The sequence below is a fragment of the Gekko japonicus genome, unplaced genomic scaffold, assembly GCF_001447785.1.
Source record: "Gekko japonicus isolate JY-2015 unplaced genomic scaffold, Gekko_japonicus_V1.1 scaffold566, whole genome shotgun sequence".
In the NCBI taxonomy this organism is placed as follows: domain Eukaryota; kingdom Metazoa; phylum Chordata; class Lepidosauria; order Squamata; family Gekkonidae; genus Gekko; species Gekko japonicus.
Window position 1 is genome coordinate 150,886 of NW_015165251.1, and position 17,464 is coordinate 168,349.

The following is a 17,464-nucleotide window of genomic DNA, read 5'->3' on the forward strand; positions in this document are numbered from 1 at the left end:
GGTGGGGTATAAATCCAATCTCTTCTCTTCTCTCTTCTCTTTCCACTAACAAAGCTATCAAGCTGAACTGTTATGTTGCTTTTCTTTTTTCTTCATCTGCTTAAACTGGAGAGGGGGATCTCTCCAAGTGAAATAATGTGTTGATTTCAGACTGGGCAAAATCCACTCAAGTGTTGGTGATGATAATGAAACAGTTGAAAAAGCAAAGAGAATGAAGAAAGGCAGCCAACAACGTGGGAGGGGGAAAACGGAGATGTGTTGAACTGGAAGACAAGGAACCATATAAATACTTAACCATCTACTTCCATTATTAAACAATGGAATCCAATGGAATTGGATTATTAAACAATGGAAGCCAATCAAAGTGTTATAATTCCTAATCAGTGTCTTTTTGAAAGAAAATGAAATTCCAGATAGGCACAGAGAAATCTAATATTTTTTAAAAAAAATCTTTGAGAATAAGCCAATATAGTTTCCTTTTAATTCTCCTTTCCCCTTATCCCAACCTGCACCTTCCTTTTAACATAAATACACATGTGTGCGCACATGCGTGTGTGTGTGTGTGTGTGTGTGAGAGAGAGAGAGAGAGAGAGAGATCAAGTCTCAAAGTAAACAGCAAAGCACAGTGATTTCAATGTAAATTGGGCTTGTCAGAAGAATCCATCCATCTACCCACCCTCCCACCCTCCCTCCCTCTGAAGAAGTGTATGAAAGCTTATATATGAAACAAAATGTTGCTGGTCTTAAAGGAGCCACGGGACTCAGACTCTGCTCTCTCTCCTAGGCACGACTCTCTCTCACTCTTTGCCTCCTCCTCCCCCCTTCCTCCCAAAGGAGGATCCCTCAGCCAGTGGAGGGAAGGGAGGCTTGGGTTCGAAAGAAGAAGAAAGCAGCAGAGGGAGCAACCCCTATGTTTGACACCCTGTGTTTGTTGTTGTTCAGTCGCACAGTCGAGTCCAACTCTTCACGTATCAAACTGTCATAGCTACTCTTTTGTTTATTTTGCAGAGCTGAGTGCAGCCAATGAGTAAATATGTCCCCTGAAGTTGCCTTGAACAGAAATGGAAAAGTAGGATTGGATGCAACAAACTGTTTAAGAATTACAGATCTGAATTCTGGGTAAGTATGAAGGAATTAAAATAATGTCCTATGCCTTTTATTCAGAGTGCTGCTGTGCTGCTTTTGTTGTCAGGAAGCAATACTGTTTTTCATTTATCTGGAATGAAGACAGTATAGTAGTTCTTTGTTGTTGTTCAGCCGCACAGTCGAGTCCGACTCTTTGCGACCCCATGGACCAGATCATGCCAGGCCTTCCTGTCTTCCGCCGTCCTCTGAAGTTTGCTCAATTTCATGTTCGTTGCATCTATGACACTGTCCAACCATCTCATCCTTTGCTGTCCCCGTCTTCTTTGACCTTCAATCTTTCCCAGCATCAGGGTCTTATCCAGTGAGTGCTCCCTTCTCATTTGGTGGCCAAAGTATTTGAGCTTCAGTTTCATTATCTGGCCTTCCAGGGAACAGTCAGGGTTGATTTCTTTTAGGATTGACTGATTTGATCTTCTTGCAGTCCAAGGGACTCTGAAGAGTCTTCTCCAGCACCATAGTTCAAAAGCGCTCAGCCTTCCTTATAGTCCAACTCTCGCAGCCATACATGACTACTGGGAATACCATTGCTTTGACCATGAGGACTTTTGTTGGCAGGGTGATGTCTCTACTTTTTATCATGCTGTTTAGGTTCGCCATCGCTTTCCTCCCAAGGAGCAGGCGTCTTTTAACCATTTTAACCCTGTGTTATGGTTCAGCAAATAGAGAGTGAGGCACAGGACGTTGCCTTCGAGGTATCTGCAGTTCACTTTTAGATCATACAGCATTGTACTTTGGTGGTGGGAGAAGCAGAGAGAGACCACTTAGTACCACTAATGGAGTACCACAACACTAAGGGGTAGAGCAAAGTCCATGCCATGTGACTAATGTGTCTCATTTCAGAACCCATCTCCAGAGGCTCAACCCAAAGAAGAGACAGGTGAGAAGGGGTGGGAACTCAGCTGCTCTAGCTCAGCAGCCTGCATCTACCTCCCCCTTCCCCTGAGACCAAGCACCACTTTGATAATACTAGCTGCCACACCTAGGGTTGGTGGTGTATGCATATGGGGATAACCCAACCCAGGCCCATCCAGGACTATGCCCAATGTCATGCAATGGGGCATATTCTCCCAGAGAAGGGTATCCAGTAGAGCTACCTATGATGCGGGGCGGGGGGTGGGTGGACACTTGCAGCCCTGAACTGGGTTATTAGCACACTCCTTTGCAAGGGTACCCCACTTCTCCAGACAGAAGACAGGGCATAACTGTGGTTTTGGGTGATCGGCTGCTGCCACACTGTCCTTTATGGATCGGCTGGCCAGGAAATCATGGGACCCATTATCTTGCAAGATGGGGGCTCTATAGGGTAGCAAGGGATGGAGCAGTTGCAAACCACTTCCTCACAGGATTAGTAGGTGTCATTTGGACAGCTACAGCATGTGCCTCAGAGGGGTTCCCTGGCAAATGGAGACCCCATGGGATGGAAATGCAGACCCTGCCAGGGCATCACAAGCATGGCTGGGGCCAGCACATAAGTTCTGCAATTTGTGCATGTTTATGTTTAGTATCTGTGCAGGTGATAATTCAATAGGGAGACATGGGAACATGACCAGTACAATTCCTGCTACTCTGCTCATTCACCAGTTTCAGTTTGGCTCCTGAAGCATCCTGCTTTTGCCAGCCTTCAGATTAGCAAGTCCATCTCAATCAGATGCATGCTTTGCTAAGTACACCTCACCCTGTTTCCCCATGTTGCTCAGGAGCAGCTGGGCACAGATGCTGTGATGGGAGGAGGAGGAGGAGGAGGAGGAGGAGATTGGATTTATACCCCGCCCTTCACTTGGAGTCTTAGAGCGGCTTACAAACTCCTTTCCCTTCCCCTCCCTGTGAGGTGGGTGGGGATGAGAGAACTCTGACACAAACTGCTCTTTTTCAAGGACAGCTGTGCCAGAGCTTGTGACTGACCCAAGGTCACATCAGCAGGTGCAAGTGGAGGAAACCCGGTTCTCCCAGATTAGAGTCCACGCACTTAACCACTACACCACTACACCAAAAGAAGAGGCTTAGAAGGGCTGTACCAACAACTAAAGGACTGTGAAGGGCTAATTCTTCACAGAGCCAGAGAGCCTTGAGTGATGGCTGCTCTAAGCAATCTGATTGGTTAGCATCAGCTGAGCAAAAAAAAAAAAGTATTGAGAGAGCTGGATGCTGAGGAGATTCAGTCAGATTCCTGCATTAACTGAGATGTGTACTGAGACCATCTGAGCATATCCCCGACAGAAAAAGGGTTTCTTGCTGACAGAGTCAGATTTCTATCTTGACTGAACACAGTCTGAATTCAGCATTAGCTGAGAGCACTTTGAACACAGACAGAGAACTGGGGGAGAATTTGGTGAGGAAGTTTGAGTCATGCCTGTTTGAGCAATGTTTTCTATCTGACCCCATGTGGCTAGTGGAGATGTTAGGGACATAGTGGATTAAGAACATAAGAGAAGCCAATGTTGGATCAGGCTAATGGTCCACCTAGTCCAACACTCTGTCACACAGTGGCCCAAAATACCAGGTGCCATCAGGAGGTCTAGCAGTGGGGCCAGAACACTAGAAGCCCTCCCATAGTTGCTCCCCCCACAAAGCACCAAGAATACAGTGCATCACTTGCCCCAGCCTGAGAGTTCCTATCTATACCTTGTGGCTAATAGCCACTGATGGACCTCTGCTCCATATGTTTAGATAATTCCCTCTTGAAGCCGTCCATGCTTGTAGCTGCCACCACCTCCTGTGGCAGTGAATTCCATGTGTTAATCATTCTTTGGGTGAAGAAGTATTTCCTTTTATCTGTCCTAACACAACTGCTCAGCAATTTCATTGAGTGCTCACGAGTTCTTGTATTGTGAGAAAGAGAGAAAAGTACTTCTTTCTCTACCTGCTCTATCCCATGCATAATCTTATAAACCTCGATCATGTCCCCCCTCAGCTGCCGTTTCTCCAAGCTAAAGATCCCCAAGCGCTTTAACCTTTCTTCATAGGGAAAGTGTTCCAACCCTTTTATCATTCTAGTTGCCCTTTCCTGCACTGTTTCCAATGCTATAATATCCTTTTTGAGGTGTGGTGACCAGAACTTTAGACAGTACTCCAAATGAGGTCACACCATTGATTTATACAGGGGCATTATAATACTGGCTGATTTGTTTTCAGTTCCCTTCCTAATAATCCCCAGCATAGTGTTGGCCTTTTTTGTTGCAGTTGCACACTGTCTCGACACGTTCATTGAGTTATCTACTACAACTCCAAGATTTCTCTCCTGGTCAGTCTCTGCCAAGTCGGATTGTCTAGTGTCTAATGACATGTCTCCTTTAAACTCACCCTCTTGGCCTAATGGTTGGGATGCTGGTCTCAAGTGTGGGGACTATAAGTCTGTTTTCTTTTTTCATGGGAACAGGGTGTGAGACTCAGAGCGGGGATGGTTGCACATGGGCAGCATTTTTGCTGCCAGTCAGGCCCTTGCAGGGGAAAGTGTGGGTGTCCTGTTGGCTGTATGGGTGCCCTTCCCCTATGGGCTGGGATTCAGGCCACATGCCTCAGTTAGGACTGTGCTGCTACTAGGTCTTTTGTCCATCAACCAGCTCTCTGTGCAGGGGAGGGGCTTCAAGGGGCAGTAGCCATATCAGTGGGTGGTGACTGGCTGTGCCACTCACAGAGGCACCATTTTCTGCCATTGTCTGAGTGCAGCCAGAGTTGCTATGGACTCCAGCATGCTTTCTGTGCCAGCTGTGTGTTGCAGAGGGGTACATGTTGCTACTTCCCCCTGCACAGCATCCATAGAGAACAGAGCAGTGGCACCACTTTTGTGTCAGCCTCTAGTTGCCACCACTGCAGCTATCTTCAGGATTAGGCTCTTGTATTACAGTACAATTACAATTTATGTTTGGTTGGATCCTTCTCACCTTCTCATCCCAATGCAGTCTGTTGTGTTCCCCAAAAACCTGAAAGTCAGTACCTTATGAGGTACACAGTCAGGTGGAACATCGGAGTATGCTGTAAGAGGAAGGAACTGGTGAAAAACACACTGACTGTTCCCTGAGCAGAAGTGCCATTTTGCTCAACACATTTTTATTACAATTATCTTCAGAACATAACCTGTGTTGACTGGGCAAACAGTTTCTCCTAAGTGTTGTTTTTGTATTTAATTTTTTTTATTGTATAGAGTGTTGCTGAAGTCTTTAACCATGTTCACATAAGGTGGTGCAGGTGTGAGGACCAAAAAGTGAAGTGGTAATTGCAATGCTCCCTTTTGCAAAGTTTCATTTTCAGACATTTCAGCTGTAACTCACGGCTGAATATAGAATGTTTACTTGGATGTCCACATTCTTCTTTGAAAGTTATCACGTTTCATTCTCACTGTGTGATCTCATGTGTACACCACACCACCTGGCACTTCCTGAAAACTATTATAGGAGCACAGCAGCAGGCTTGATACATACAGAACTCTCTTTTACCCACACTTACTCACAAGTTCCCTCTTGTGATGTTTTCCTAAAAACAAAGGCAGATATTGAGGAGTAAGAATATGACTGATTAATACCACATGGCTAGGCTACTTATCCGCCAGCCTTTCTAGAAGGCTCATTGTTGTAAGTTGCCCAGTAAGCAGCTACCAAAATATGGTAAAATAGTGCCTACCATTTTAGTTAAACATTCTTTTGGATGCCAGCCCCTGAGGATTGCTCAGAGCATAGTCTCTTCATAGTACTGCTGAGACAAGCATGAAAGATATTTGATAAGCAGTGGAATTTGGAGAGAGACAAATGGATTAGGGGACAGGAACCTTGACAGTGAGGCGGGGCAAAAGACTTGCCATTAGGGAGAGGAGGGACTGGGATCAGATGGCTATTTTCCCTTTACATAACAAAGAGAAAGTGTGGAGGGGGGAAATCCGGCAGGTTTCCCAACTATTTTTATTGTAGGTTGGCCTGCCTGTTTAAGAGAACTGGTACAGTTCTGAGATGTATGAAGCAAACACATCCTAAAGAAAATGTAACAAATATGCATATCTGAAAGAGTTTTTATAGGTTCACGCTGATCTTTAACAATATGTGAATATGACTGAGTGAAACATGAAGCCAGTGGGTTTACTCTATTTTTTGAGGAATCAGTCTGAACAGAATAAAGGCCCAATTATAATGTCAATAGGAGGATCAGAATATTTGGCTATTTATTCTCAGGAACAAATTACCAAAATGTGATGATGTTTGACAAAGCTTACTTTTAATACCAAGTAACTTTGACAAGTGAAATCAATTTCTCAAAATAGTAAGACCGGATGAACATTACAGATAGAGATGGGCATGAACCGGAAAAATGCAGTTTATGTTGGTTTGTGGACCCGAACCAAACCAAACCGGGAGATTTGTTCGCGACCTGAACTTGTCTGTGGTTCCGCAAATCCCATTGAAAGAGACCGCAATCCCTTTAAACGAGGTTTGCAGAAAGCCAAAAAAATCAGATGTTGAAAGGGACAGCACAAAACAGCACAAAACAGTTGCTCCCCACAGCTCAGCTGGTTCTGCAGGTTTTACAGGGAACAGAAAACAGGGGGTTGCTTTCTGCTCTATCCATGAACTACCATGAACCACTTTAAAAGTTTGTGGAAGTTCATGACAGTAGACCCGTTATGAACTTCGATCTGCAAACCAAAAACATGATGAATTTTGCTTTGTGGTTCGGTTCATGCTGATCCCTAGTAACAGATGTTAATGGTAATGAATGTATGACCTCTTTTCACCTGGTTTCCCAGCCTGAAACACAGATTTTTACTTTATCTCAATTTTGTCTACTACTAGAGTATGTCAGAGACCTGAGGATTCATGGAAGAACTTGTGGTGTGTGCCAAAATACTGAATATTCACATTGCCAGGTTGGCCAAGTGTACACATAGATGACACTCATAAAACAGCTCCTAGCAAACGTTTTGAAAATATTTATAATTCTCTTGTTCTTTCAGAAATGTGCAGAGATTTTTTCATGTGTGAAAGGCAAGGATGTTTCAAACTATGGGGGAACTGAACTATGTAGCAGTCCTTTTCAATAAGGTGCTACTACAGATCAATTCAGAATAGCACAAATTCAGTTTTGCCATTGACTTCAAAGGGACAAATGAAACAAGTATTTGTAAATATGATGCCAAACAGAAAGTGCAGCTCTAGTTTCAAAATGCCAACTGATTAATAAGCCACAACACAATACCTGGATTTGTAACATGGCAGTTGTTAAAACTGATGATCTGCACAAAACTGATCTGTTATAAAGAGGATGTAGAAGTGGCCACAAAGGAAGTAGGCACTTGAGCTTATTCTCAGCACCTTTCTCAGCACCTTCCTATTGCGACATTTTGTGGCCTTCCTTCAGAGAATTTTTCTGCTCTTGAAAGATAACAGTCACACATCTAGGAACAGGATGTTTGGTGTTCCTGTATGCTGCTGCTTGCTGTTTCCCCTTGTGGCCATTATGAATGACTTTTGCCCAATTACAGATATTTTCTTCTAAGTCACAGCTCTCTTGCATGCTGCTTTGTAATATTTCTAGAACTTTTCATTTAATATTTATCAGCGAAAAATTTGCAGGAGATAGGAAATCAGCAGAATTCAGATTCATCAAATCAGCAGAAATACTAAACAAAATTGTGCAGTGACGAGAAACAGATGCTCAATTTGTATATGGCTATTATAGCCCATGTTAACTGGATTTAATTTCAATCAAAACTTTATTTTTCCTCAAAAAAATTCAGCCATAAGCAGCTCCTCATTAAAAAAATAACCTGTCTTAAAATGCACATTAAATCTAGTAGAAACATAATCTCATGATAGTGAATCGATCACCCTTATATGAACTTATGAAAAACTTATTTTAATAAAGAAAGAACTATGAGGAAACACTTTTGTCAGTAACTATACCGCTCAATATTCCATGTGTACATTATAGCCAGGGATTAACAGGTTGTGGGTGAGAATAAATTACAACTTCTTGGCTTCTCCCCCTTAGCAATATGCCACCTTGGGTTCTCAGGAGCTAAAGAAATGCTTAAACAACAAATCTGGGACACAGCTCTTCAGCTGATAGAGCTTGGGCACATCTCTGTCAGGTGGTAGGGAGTCACAGCCAAAACTCCGAGCCAGCAAACTAATCTTTACACTCTAGAATTCCTGAAATACCGCAGAGCTTTCACCTAGCCCCACTTTAATTGCTTGCCCTCAGCATTATTGGAAGGGAGATATTTGCACATTCCCCACACCCAATGTCTGTATTCCTGCCAACTGAACACAGTCGAAACAGTGGAACAAGTGTTATTATACTGCCTACTTTACAAGGACATTCACTCCACATACCTCACCCCTGTTCTTTCCAAATCCCCAGGAAGATCTGATAAATTCTATACATCTCCTCCTTGGAGACCAATCTAATGAGACCACCTCTAAAGTGGCCAAATTCTGTCCTGAGACTTGGACTATAAAAGTGCAGATATTCCAAACCTTTTAAGAACCTTTTAGGTATAGTCAGTTATACATATAAGGTTATGAATTTTAATTCTTGTATATTAATTTTATATTTGTACATAAACTGTGCTGGTAAACTGGCTGATCTCTGATTGTAATAAATGTTGTTGTTGTTGATGATGATGATGACTAACAGGTCACCTATGGCAAGTCCCAGTGATTCAACTAGGCAAGCATCTACTTTTCTTTTATATCTGGAAACAATCTTTTCAATTAGTTCTAATTATAAATACCATAGAACATAAATATTTACCCATTTGGAGTCTTGCTGGATTTTGGTTGGGGGAGGTAATAATACCCAAGCCTATCTATGCTTACTAGACTGTAACTCCCACCAAACGCAAAAGAACTTACTACTATTAAAGCAAGAGAGCAGATTCATAGCTTGAAATCGGTTACTGGAAAATTACACATAACAAAAGGAATATTGATGCTGAAGTTATCCTCAATTTAAAAATAAAATATTTCAGTCTTAAATGAAGCACCATCTACTTTGGTACTCTTCGTCTAAGTATTCTCTTAAATTTAATAAACGTGCTGTGATTTTTAAAAAAAAATAATTTCCATCTGCGGAAACATGACACCTATTTGATTCTTGCCCACATACTTCCTGCCCATCACAGAAAAATCCTAATGTTTTATTTCATACAGTTCAAATATTTGATATCCACCAGATGCTAAATCTATTGGATATTGGAAATATCAACGCACAAGGAGGAATATATTATACTTGCATCCTGTTTCTTGATGCCTTGTTCCTTCCACAGGTGCATCTGATGTGCACAATTAAGAGTTTCAAGATTTCCACATATTACAACAGATTAAGAGAAGGCAACAAAATGAACTCTAGAGATGGTAGCCCACAGTACCAAATTCTACCACATCACTCAAGATACCATTTGAATTATATGTTTCTCCCACTGATTTAATGGGTTGGGATTGCAACTTAGCTGTTTGATTCACTGACCACTTTCCACTTGTGCAGTTCTACTAAGAAAAATGCCTCTCTTAGTTTAATTGTCAACTCCAGTGTGATCTGTATGAGCCAAGTCTAGAATCAATAGAATTGTATACAGAAAGCTAGACATTTAAATGATTTGTTAGATTTGAGTTCAGTAGCACCTTAGAGACCAACAAGATTTTCAGGATATAATCTTTCAAGAGTCAAAGCTCCCTTCAGACTTGAATCTAACTGTTCCACTACAAACCAACAGGGCTACCCTGATACTATTTAAATGCCTGTGTCACTGTAAGAAAAGAGTTACATTGCCATGCTCAGAAATAAAATATAATTCCCTTATTTTTAAATACGTACCCAAATAAGGTGAGAAGATGTGTGCATGTGTGGGTACTCTGTATGGTTGCTTAAGGTCAGGGGGGAGGGGACTGGAGTTCACTGCTTGTCCTTCCAAAGCAAACAAAGAAGTGAAAACTTCACTGAGAGAGCAGGGAAGTATTAGTCCAAGCTCAAGAGGCTGCAACAGTTGTCCCCAGAGTTAGCATGGAACTGGGGGTCATGGAATGGAAGAGGAATGGAAGAAAAGTAAAGGTAAAAGGGATAAGCTGCAAAAATATGCTGAGGATGTATGCTTACATTACTTCAGTACAAACCAGACAGGACTTTTTGATCTTAAGAACTCTCACTACAATAATAAAGGTCACAAGCATCTACTCAACATACAAAAAGCCAGAAACACATGAATCAGGTAACTTTAATAGAACAATGTTACTATTAAGTAGGTTCAATGTGAATACCTTATTAAAATTAGGCAAAAATAGAAGGGGCAATTATATTTAACTTACATTTGAGTGTTTCTCCAGCATATGGAATATGCAACTTAAAACGATCACAGCTTGGTCCAAGAGTTAAGGATGTACAGCTAAAATGAAAAGAAGAGGCAGTTTATAAACAGGGCAACACAGTATCAGATTCTGGCAACAATAAGCAGCATGTCCATGAGGGAGAATGAGACTGGTTGCATTTTAAAGCTGTTGTGCTACAGCTCCCTTTTTACTAGCAACCATCCTAGAAAACACCAAGACTTATGCAGGAACAACAGAGATTAGACTGAAAGTCTGCAGGCAAAGGTGTTGTAAAGTATTTCATACATGTTAAGTGCTCTAGAACTAAATGAAAAAGACAAAAACTGGGGTTCATACTACTTAGTAGGCCTATGAACAAAACTAAAGTACAAGAAAATGTGTTTTGAAACAGCTACTCTTAAATATTCTTCAGTAATGCCTATCAATTTTTGCACTGCACACACCAGGGTTGTCATATCTGATTTTTCTGGCACTGATATACATAAAGGCTCAGGTCCCTTAGGAACTCTATGACTGACTGACAGGCTACAGTTTCAGGGCGAACCTCTTCAGTCCCAACGAGCTCAGCATGTGACCCACCGTTAATTTTCTATCAGGAGTTTGTCCCTACAGAGAATCAAACTGCTTTTGAATTTGTCTGATTTAAATAGCAGTGCAAATACCTTATATATGGCCTTTTTAATGTTTACATGCACTGGAAGACGTTTGCCTTTCAAAAGTTACCAAATGTTCAAGGGAGATTAAAAAACAGATTGGATTCATATGGAAACATCTGCATACCCACAGCCAAACTCTACTTAGTTAGATACTGGAAGAGCCTTCAAATTGCTTCACATGATATGGGATATGATATGGATGGATAAAACTTGCCTAACAAATGGAACTAGCCAGAAACCCCGCCCCAAACAAAATTGTTTCCATGTATGCATACATGAAGCCTCTTATAACAAAGGAACAGATTCCACATAAGATGTAAAGAGAATATATTTACCCTGAGTCAGCCTATATAGTTATTTCACTATGTTCAGCAAACCATTTGATACCCTCACTCTAAATCTATCCTTTTGAATTCAATGATTGCATTACTATATGATAGTCTTGCTTTATTTAAGTTCCTGATTTTTTTATTTATAAAGATGCCTTTAATAACAGTTCCTGATTTTTTATTTATAAAGATGCCTTTAATAACTCTGATGATAATATGAATCTTTTTCTCTTTTTCTTTTGTACATTTTGACAGAAACTTCAATAAAATACATGTTTAAAAATACAATTTGGGGATTCATTGCAGAATGCACCAATAGGAAACTCTCAAAATAACTCCACCGTATACCTTTGGTCATGTCCACTAGCTTTGTTTAGTGTTATGCAGCTGTTTTATGTCTCCAGCACACAGAAAGGGAGAAGAGACATTGCACTGAAAAAAGAGTCCAAATCATGCAGTCGGGAGTCCCACCCTCACATGAGAGAGTTCCAGCACTGGAGAGAAATTGGGGATCTGTCAATCCATTATTAATGGCTTTCCACAAAGGATTCAGACTTGCTCAATATGGACTTTCTGCTCATTCATGGGCTTTCTGCTCATTGATTAGGACCTGGGAGACCCAAGTTCAAATCCTCATGAAGCTTGCTGCATGACTTTGGGCAAGTAACAATCTCTAGGCCTAGCCTACCTCACAGGGTTGTTTTGATAATAAAATGGTGAAGAGACCAATGTGCAGCTCTCTGAGTTTCTTGGAGGGTAGGATTAGAATGGAGTAAATAAATCACAGTTACTGTGAGGCAGCTTGTTGCTAATGAAAGACCATCTTGATCAGTTTACAAGATTCTCAAAAAAAGCCAATTCAATCTGGCCTCCCCCCCCCCCATGAGGCGCCCCTACCCTTTGATGGAGGCATGTTATTTTAAAGTATTTAGTGTTGTACTTATTTTATTGCATTTATTGTGTGTATTTTGTTATTCTATTTTGATTATGTAAATCTACAGTCAGCAAGCAGATTATTATAGGTTGGGACCCACCCTGGGCCTGCTTTGCGGGGTGGGTGGGATAGAAATCGAACGAAATAAATAAAGCCACCAGTGGCACATTAGGGGCTATAATGCAAAGTCTGGCTAAGTAACATCAATCAGACTTCATGGAAAGCCTATCAACATAATCATCAATCAAGTGTATACCCCAACTACAGATGCTAAAGAGGAAGGAACTGAAAGCCTTTATGCAAGTGTCCTGGAAGAAATTAAACAAGATGTGCTGATAATCATGGGTGACTGGAACACAAACCTAGGAAACCAAACAGAATCAAATACTGTTGGAATATTTGGGCTAGGAGCATGGAATGAAGCAGAATGACTCATAGAATTCTGTGAAGACAAAAATTTGCTCATTGCAAACACAAGTTTCAGGCAACCAACCAGATGACTGAATATGTGGACATCACAGGATGGCCAATACAGAAATCAAATAGATTACATAACCAGAAGCAGAAGATGGAGAATTTACAGATGGAATTCACTGCCACAGGAGGTGGTGGTGGGTACAAGCATGGATAGCGTCAAGACGGAATTAGATAAGCATATGGAACAGAAGTCCATCAGTGGCTATTAGCCACAAGGTATTGATAGGAACTCTCACTCTGGGGCAAGTGATGCACTGTATTCTTGGTGCTTGGGGGGGCAACAGTGGGAGGACTTGTAGTGTCCTAGCCCCACTGCTGGACCTCCTGATGGCACCTGGTATTTTTGGCCACTGTGTGACAGAGTGTTGGACTGGATGGGCCATTGGCCTGATCCAACACTGGCTTCTCTTATGTTCTTAAGCTCTATTCTCTTTGCTAAAACAAGACCAGTAGACAATTGTGGTACAGATAATGAACAATATCAAAAATTAGAACATAGCTGTAGAAAAACACCAAAACATTCTGTGCCAAAATACAATCTAAACATTTCTAAAGAATTTGAAGACCATGAAAAGAACAAATTTGATTTCCTAACTGGAAGAACTACGGGTTGAAACTAAATATATTATCAAGGAAGAATGCACAAAGACTATTCCTATAGCCAAGAAGAGAAAAGTCTCGATAGATGACTGATAAAACTCTTAAAATTGCTCAACATAGATGAGAAGCAAAAGTATGTGACAGAAATAGAAGCAGAAGTCTATATGCAGCAATCCAGCAATCTGCGTACAGAGACAAAGAAAACTATTATTATAACCAGTGTAAAGAACTGGGGGGGAAACAACGAAGAAGAACAAGAGATTAGATCCACAAGATTCAGGAAATCAAAAGGAAATTTAAAGCACGTTAGGCATGCTGAAAATTTAACGCAGAAATACAGTAACTGAACAGGACAAATTCAGGTGGGTAGCTGTGTTGGTCTGAAGCAGCAGAACAAACTTTTAGTCCAGTGGCACCTTTAAGACCAACAAGGTTTTATTCAAGGTAAAAGCTTTTGAGTACACACACTTCATCAGATACAATGAAATGGAAACCACCAGTCCATACATAAAGGTAGAGGGTGACAGGAGTAAATTAGCATATAACAAAATGAAGATGTTTAACAGATGCAAGGACCAAACAGGAATAACAAGCTTAGTTTATACAGTTACCATTTGTTTGGGTTTAATTCTGGGGAAAACATAGTGAAGGAAATAAATATGTCAAAATTGGAGACGGATGAACAGATGAACAACAAAAGGGCCAGTTTGGTGTAGTGTTTAAGTGTGCGTTCTCTAATCAGGGAGAACTGGGTTTGATTCCTCACTCCTCCACTTGCACCTGCTGGATGACCATGGGCAAGCCATAGTTGTGGCACAGCTGTTCTTTTTTTACAATATATTTATTGGATTTTATGCATAGGACAAACACACACATAGACGGACAACAATGATTTTTCTTCATCAATACATCACATTGATTTAACAATTTGATTACACCTACATAGATTACATAATTTCTCTACCCTTTACTGACCAACTGTAACCATTGCGTGGAATCAAATCCTATTATTCTGCTCGTAATTTTATAACAAATCTATCTATTCCTAAAGCAACACCAACCATATCACATCGCTTAGTTCATTCTGTTCTACAGTATCATATCTTTCTCCAGATAACAATTATATCCTGCAACGCGCACCGGATTTTAACGTATTAACCACATACTGTTACCAGCATTTATTTATTTTTCCCTTACTTTAAACAGCAAAACATCCAAAATGAACAGGATCCTAAATTACTATATTTTACATATAGCACTGTATCTATTGCCTTCCACAAATTTATATAATACAACCAGAAAAACTTCAAACCACAATACAATACAAACCAGAAAGCCTAAAATTATTAACCTGCCCAATTAACTCTACCTTGTTCTATGGGTTTTTTTTTTACTTTTTACATTTCAGTAAACCACAAACCTATACATCATCACCAACAGCAATCAATATCCCAAAATAACAAACAATTTAATCATAGGTACAATTCATTCTTCTTCTTCTAACAGTAGGTTCTATTTCATTTACTTTACAGCACAGCTAAAATAGAATAAATGAACACTTTCCCTATTGCCTTCCACAAATTTCTACATTACACCCATATAATTTCAAACCACCATAAAGAAGAAGAAATGCCTCTTCCTTATTCTTCTCTTCTATCTTTCTTAAACTTTTTACCTTCCTATAGTTTCCCTTTAATCCCCAAACATATATTTCATCACCATCCATATCTAATATAGCAAAATATCAAACAATTTGATCATGGCTCTGACTCTTTCTACTTTTATCAATAGTAAATTTCATTTCAGTTAATTTAATGCAGGGCAACTAAGGCACAAAAAATTATTTTCTTACAGATCACATTTCTCTCATACCATCTCCAGTGCTTTATATATTTACAGCCAGCTATTCCAGATAAGAGGCAACCAATAATTTTAACTTATAACTAATACTAACAACCAAGACATTAGTCCTATATTTCAGCTCTTTTTTACCCCGGTTTTCCCCATCTTCTTCCAGATGCCGTAGATCTTTATACTCTTGCAGATTAATCTTCAAAAAACCTCTTGCATCCTCCTTTAACTCTCTCCTTGGTTGTTTAAGTATTTTAAATGTTTTTGCCACTTTCTTAATCCTTCCCTCCTTTGTTGGTTTCCTTTTCCCTCTCCGCAAAAGTCTTGGGAGGCATTCTCTATTTACTCCAAATTTTACCTTCCATTTTCTTTGTTTCTCCAGTACCTGTTTGTGAAGGTCTGTCTCTTGCGTCTCAGCTATTATCAATCCCATCTCAATATTATAGGTCTCTCTCTCTTGCTCTCTCTCCTGGTCTTCCTCCCTTCCCTGCGGTTCCAACAATATTTCCTTCTCATTTTCCCCTTCCAGGAGTATACACTGCGAGTTTCTCAGCATCCTCTCGCAGGCTGCATCAAACGCTGAATTAAATGCTGCATTCAATGCTTGTTTCATTCCATTAATGAGATTGTTTGGGGCTTGTTCCCACATGGGGTCGAAAGTTTTTGTGTAAACATTTATCTCCTTCTTAGTCTCCCCCTCCTCCATTTTCTTGATTGTTAGCTCAGGCACTCCTATACATTTAAACTTCCCGGTATACAGGCTACACAGCTCCTGAAAGATAGCATTGCTTCCAGTATAAGTCAAGCAGAAGAAAAACAAACTGTCTTTTCCTTACCCCTCTTCCATCTCGTCAGTCTCCGTTTCCCCAACTATTTTCCTGGCCACATTTTTCAAAAGAAAGGGGTAACAACCACAAAGGGGTATAATACTCCGATTCCATCCACGGCTAGACTCTTTTTTCTTTTTCCAATGTGATGCATCGTTCCATTTAATTCCAACAGACAAGAAAAAATAAAGTTTAAAAAGTCCAGATGGCAGCGTCTGCAGAGAACATGGCGGCCATGTTCTTCTCCTTCTGTCGTTCCCGCTTCCGGGCTGTTTTGGTCACCCCCCCCCGCGTTGCCAGTCACGGGGGGGCAGAATTGACACCCCATGCTCCACCCCTCTCTCCGGGAGAAGTGGGCAAAGTCTCCCGGTCTCCCGGGAGCCTCACAAAGGAACGACGGTGGGTCAGGGGAGCTCAGCTCGAAACCGTGCTTCCACCCGTCGTCGCGCCGTACCGGAAGTCCAGTTTATTCAGAGTCAAACAGCCTGGCACAGCTGTTCTTGAAAAAGAGCAGTTTCTGTCAGAGCTCTCTCAGCCCCACCTACCTCACAGGGTGTCTGTTGTGGGAAGGGAAAGGAGTTTGGAAGCTGCTCTGAGACTCCTTTGGGTAGTGAAGGGCAGGGTATAAATCCAATCTCTTCTTCTTCATCATCACCCTTAACTGTATGCCGAGAGTTATTAACTGAGAACCTGCCATTACGCTCCATCAGTCTCCTATCAAGCATGCAGGCGACCTTACAGCATCTTATTCTTTGAAGTGGAGTGATTGGCTGTATAATCTTCCCTGTCTCCAGACCAGAAAAATAAATTCCAATCTACCAGTCCAAATTACATGCTTATTCTATTTTCCAGAGTTTTTCTTTCTGTGCGGATACTTATTTCCACCAACAGGGGGCTCACTCTCCCCCAACAGCTTTTCCTACATAGTCAGTAGACTTCCTTTTTTTTTTTAAGCCCCCGGAGGGGATTTTTTTTTTTTATTTTTATCCACTACAAAAAACTACAATCCTCTGGCCTTCCCAGCTGAATCCTCAGAAATTCTTGAGCTTTCAGAACAGAGTCAATCTTTTCTTTTTTGTCTTTGATCTTGAAAGTTACGTCTTCTGAAAATAGCCATTTATATCCAATTGCATTTGTCTGAAGAAAAAGCACAAGTTCTTTGTATTTCTTTCTACGTTGTCTTACTTCAAATGGAATATCCTGTAGCGTTCTGATGATATTTTCCCCTGCTTTCAGGGGTGCTCCAGCAACCGCTTTCAGGATTGCATCCCTGACATGCCTCTTCAAGAATCTTACCACAATTTCCCCAGGCAGATTATTTTTCTTTATATAG

At 40.9% G+C, this 17,464-nt stretch overlaps 1 protein-coding gene across 1 annotated transcript in view; it reads right to left on the minus strand.

Moving 5' to 3' along the window:
* BRE (brain and reproductive organ-expressed (TNFRSF1A modulator)) overlaps window positions 1-17,464 on the minus strand; it is a 162,562-nt gene that overhangs the window by 139,038 nt on the left and 6,060 nt on the right. The window contains exon 2 of the mRNA XM_015410137.1: window positions 10,437-10,513. Coding sequence (XP_015265623.1) covers window positions 10,437-10,513 — 77 coding nt within the window. The remainder of the gene's footprint in view (window positions 1-10,436; window positions 10,514-17,464) is intronic.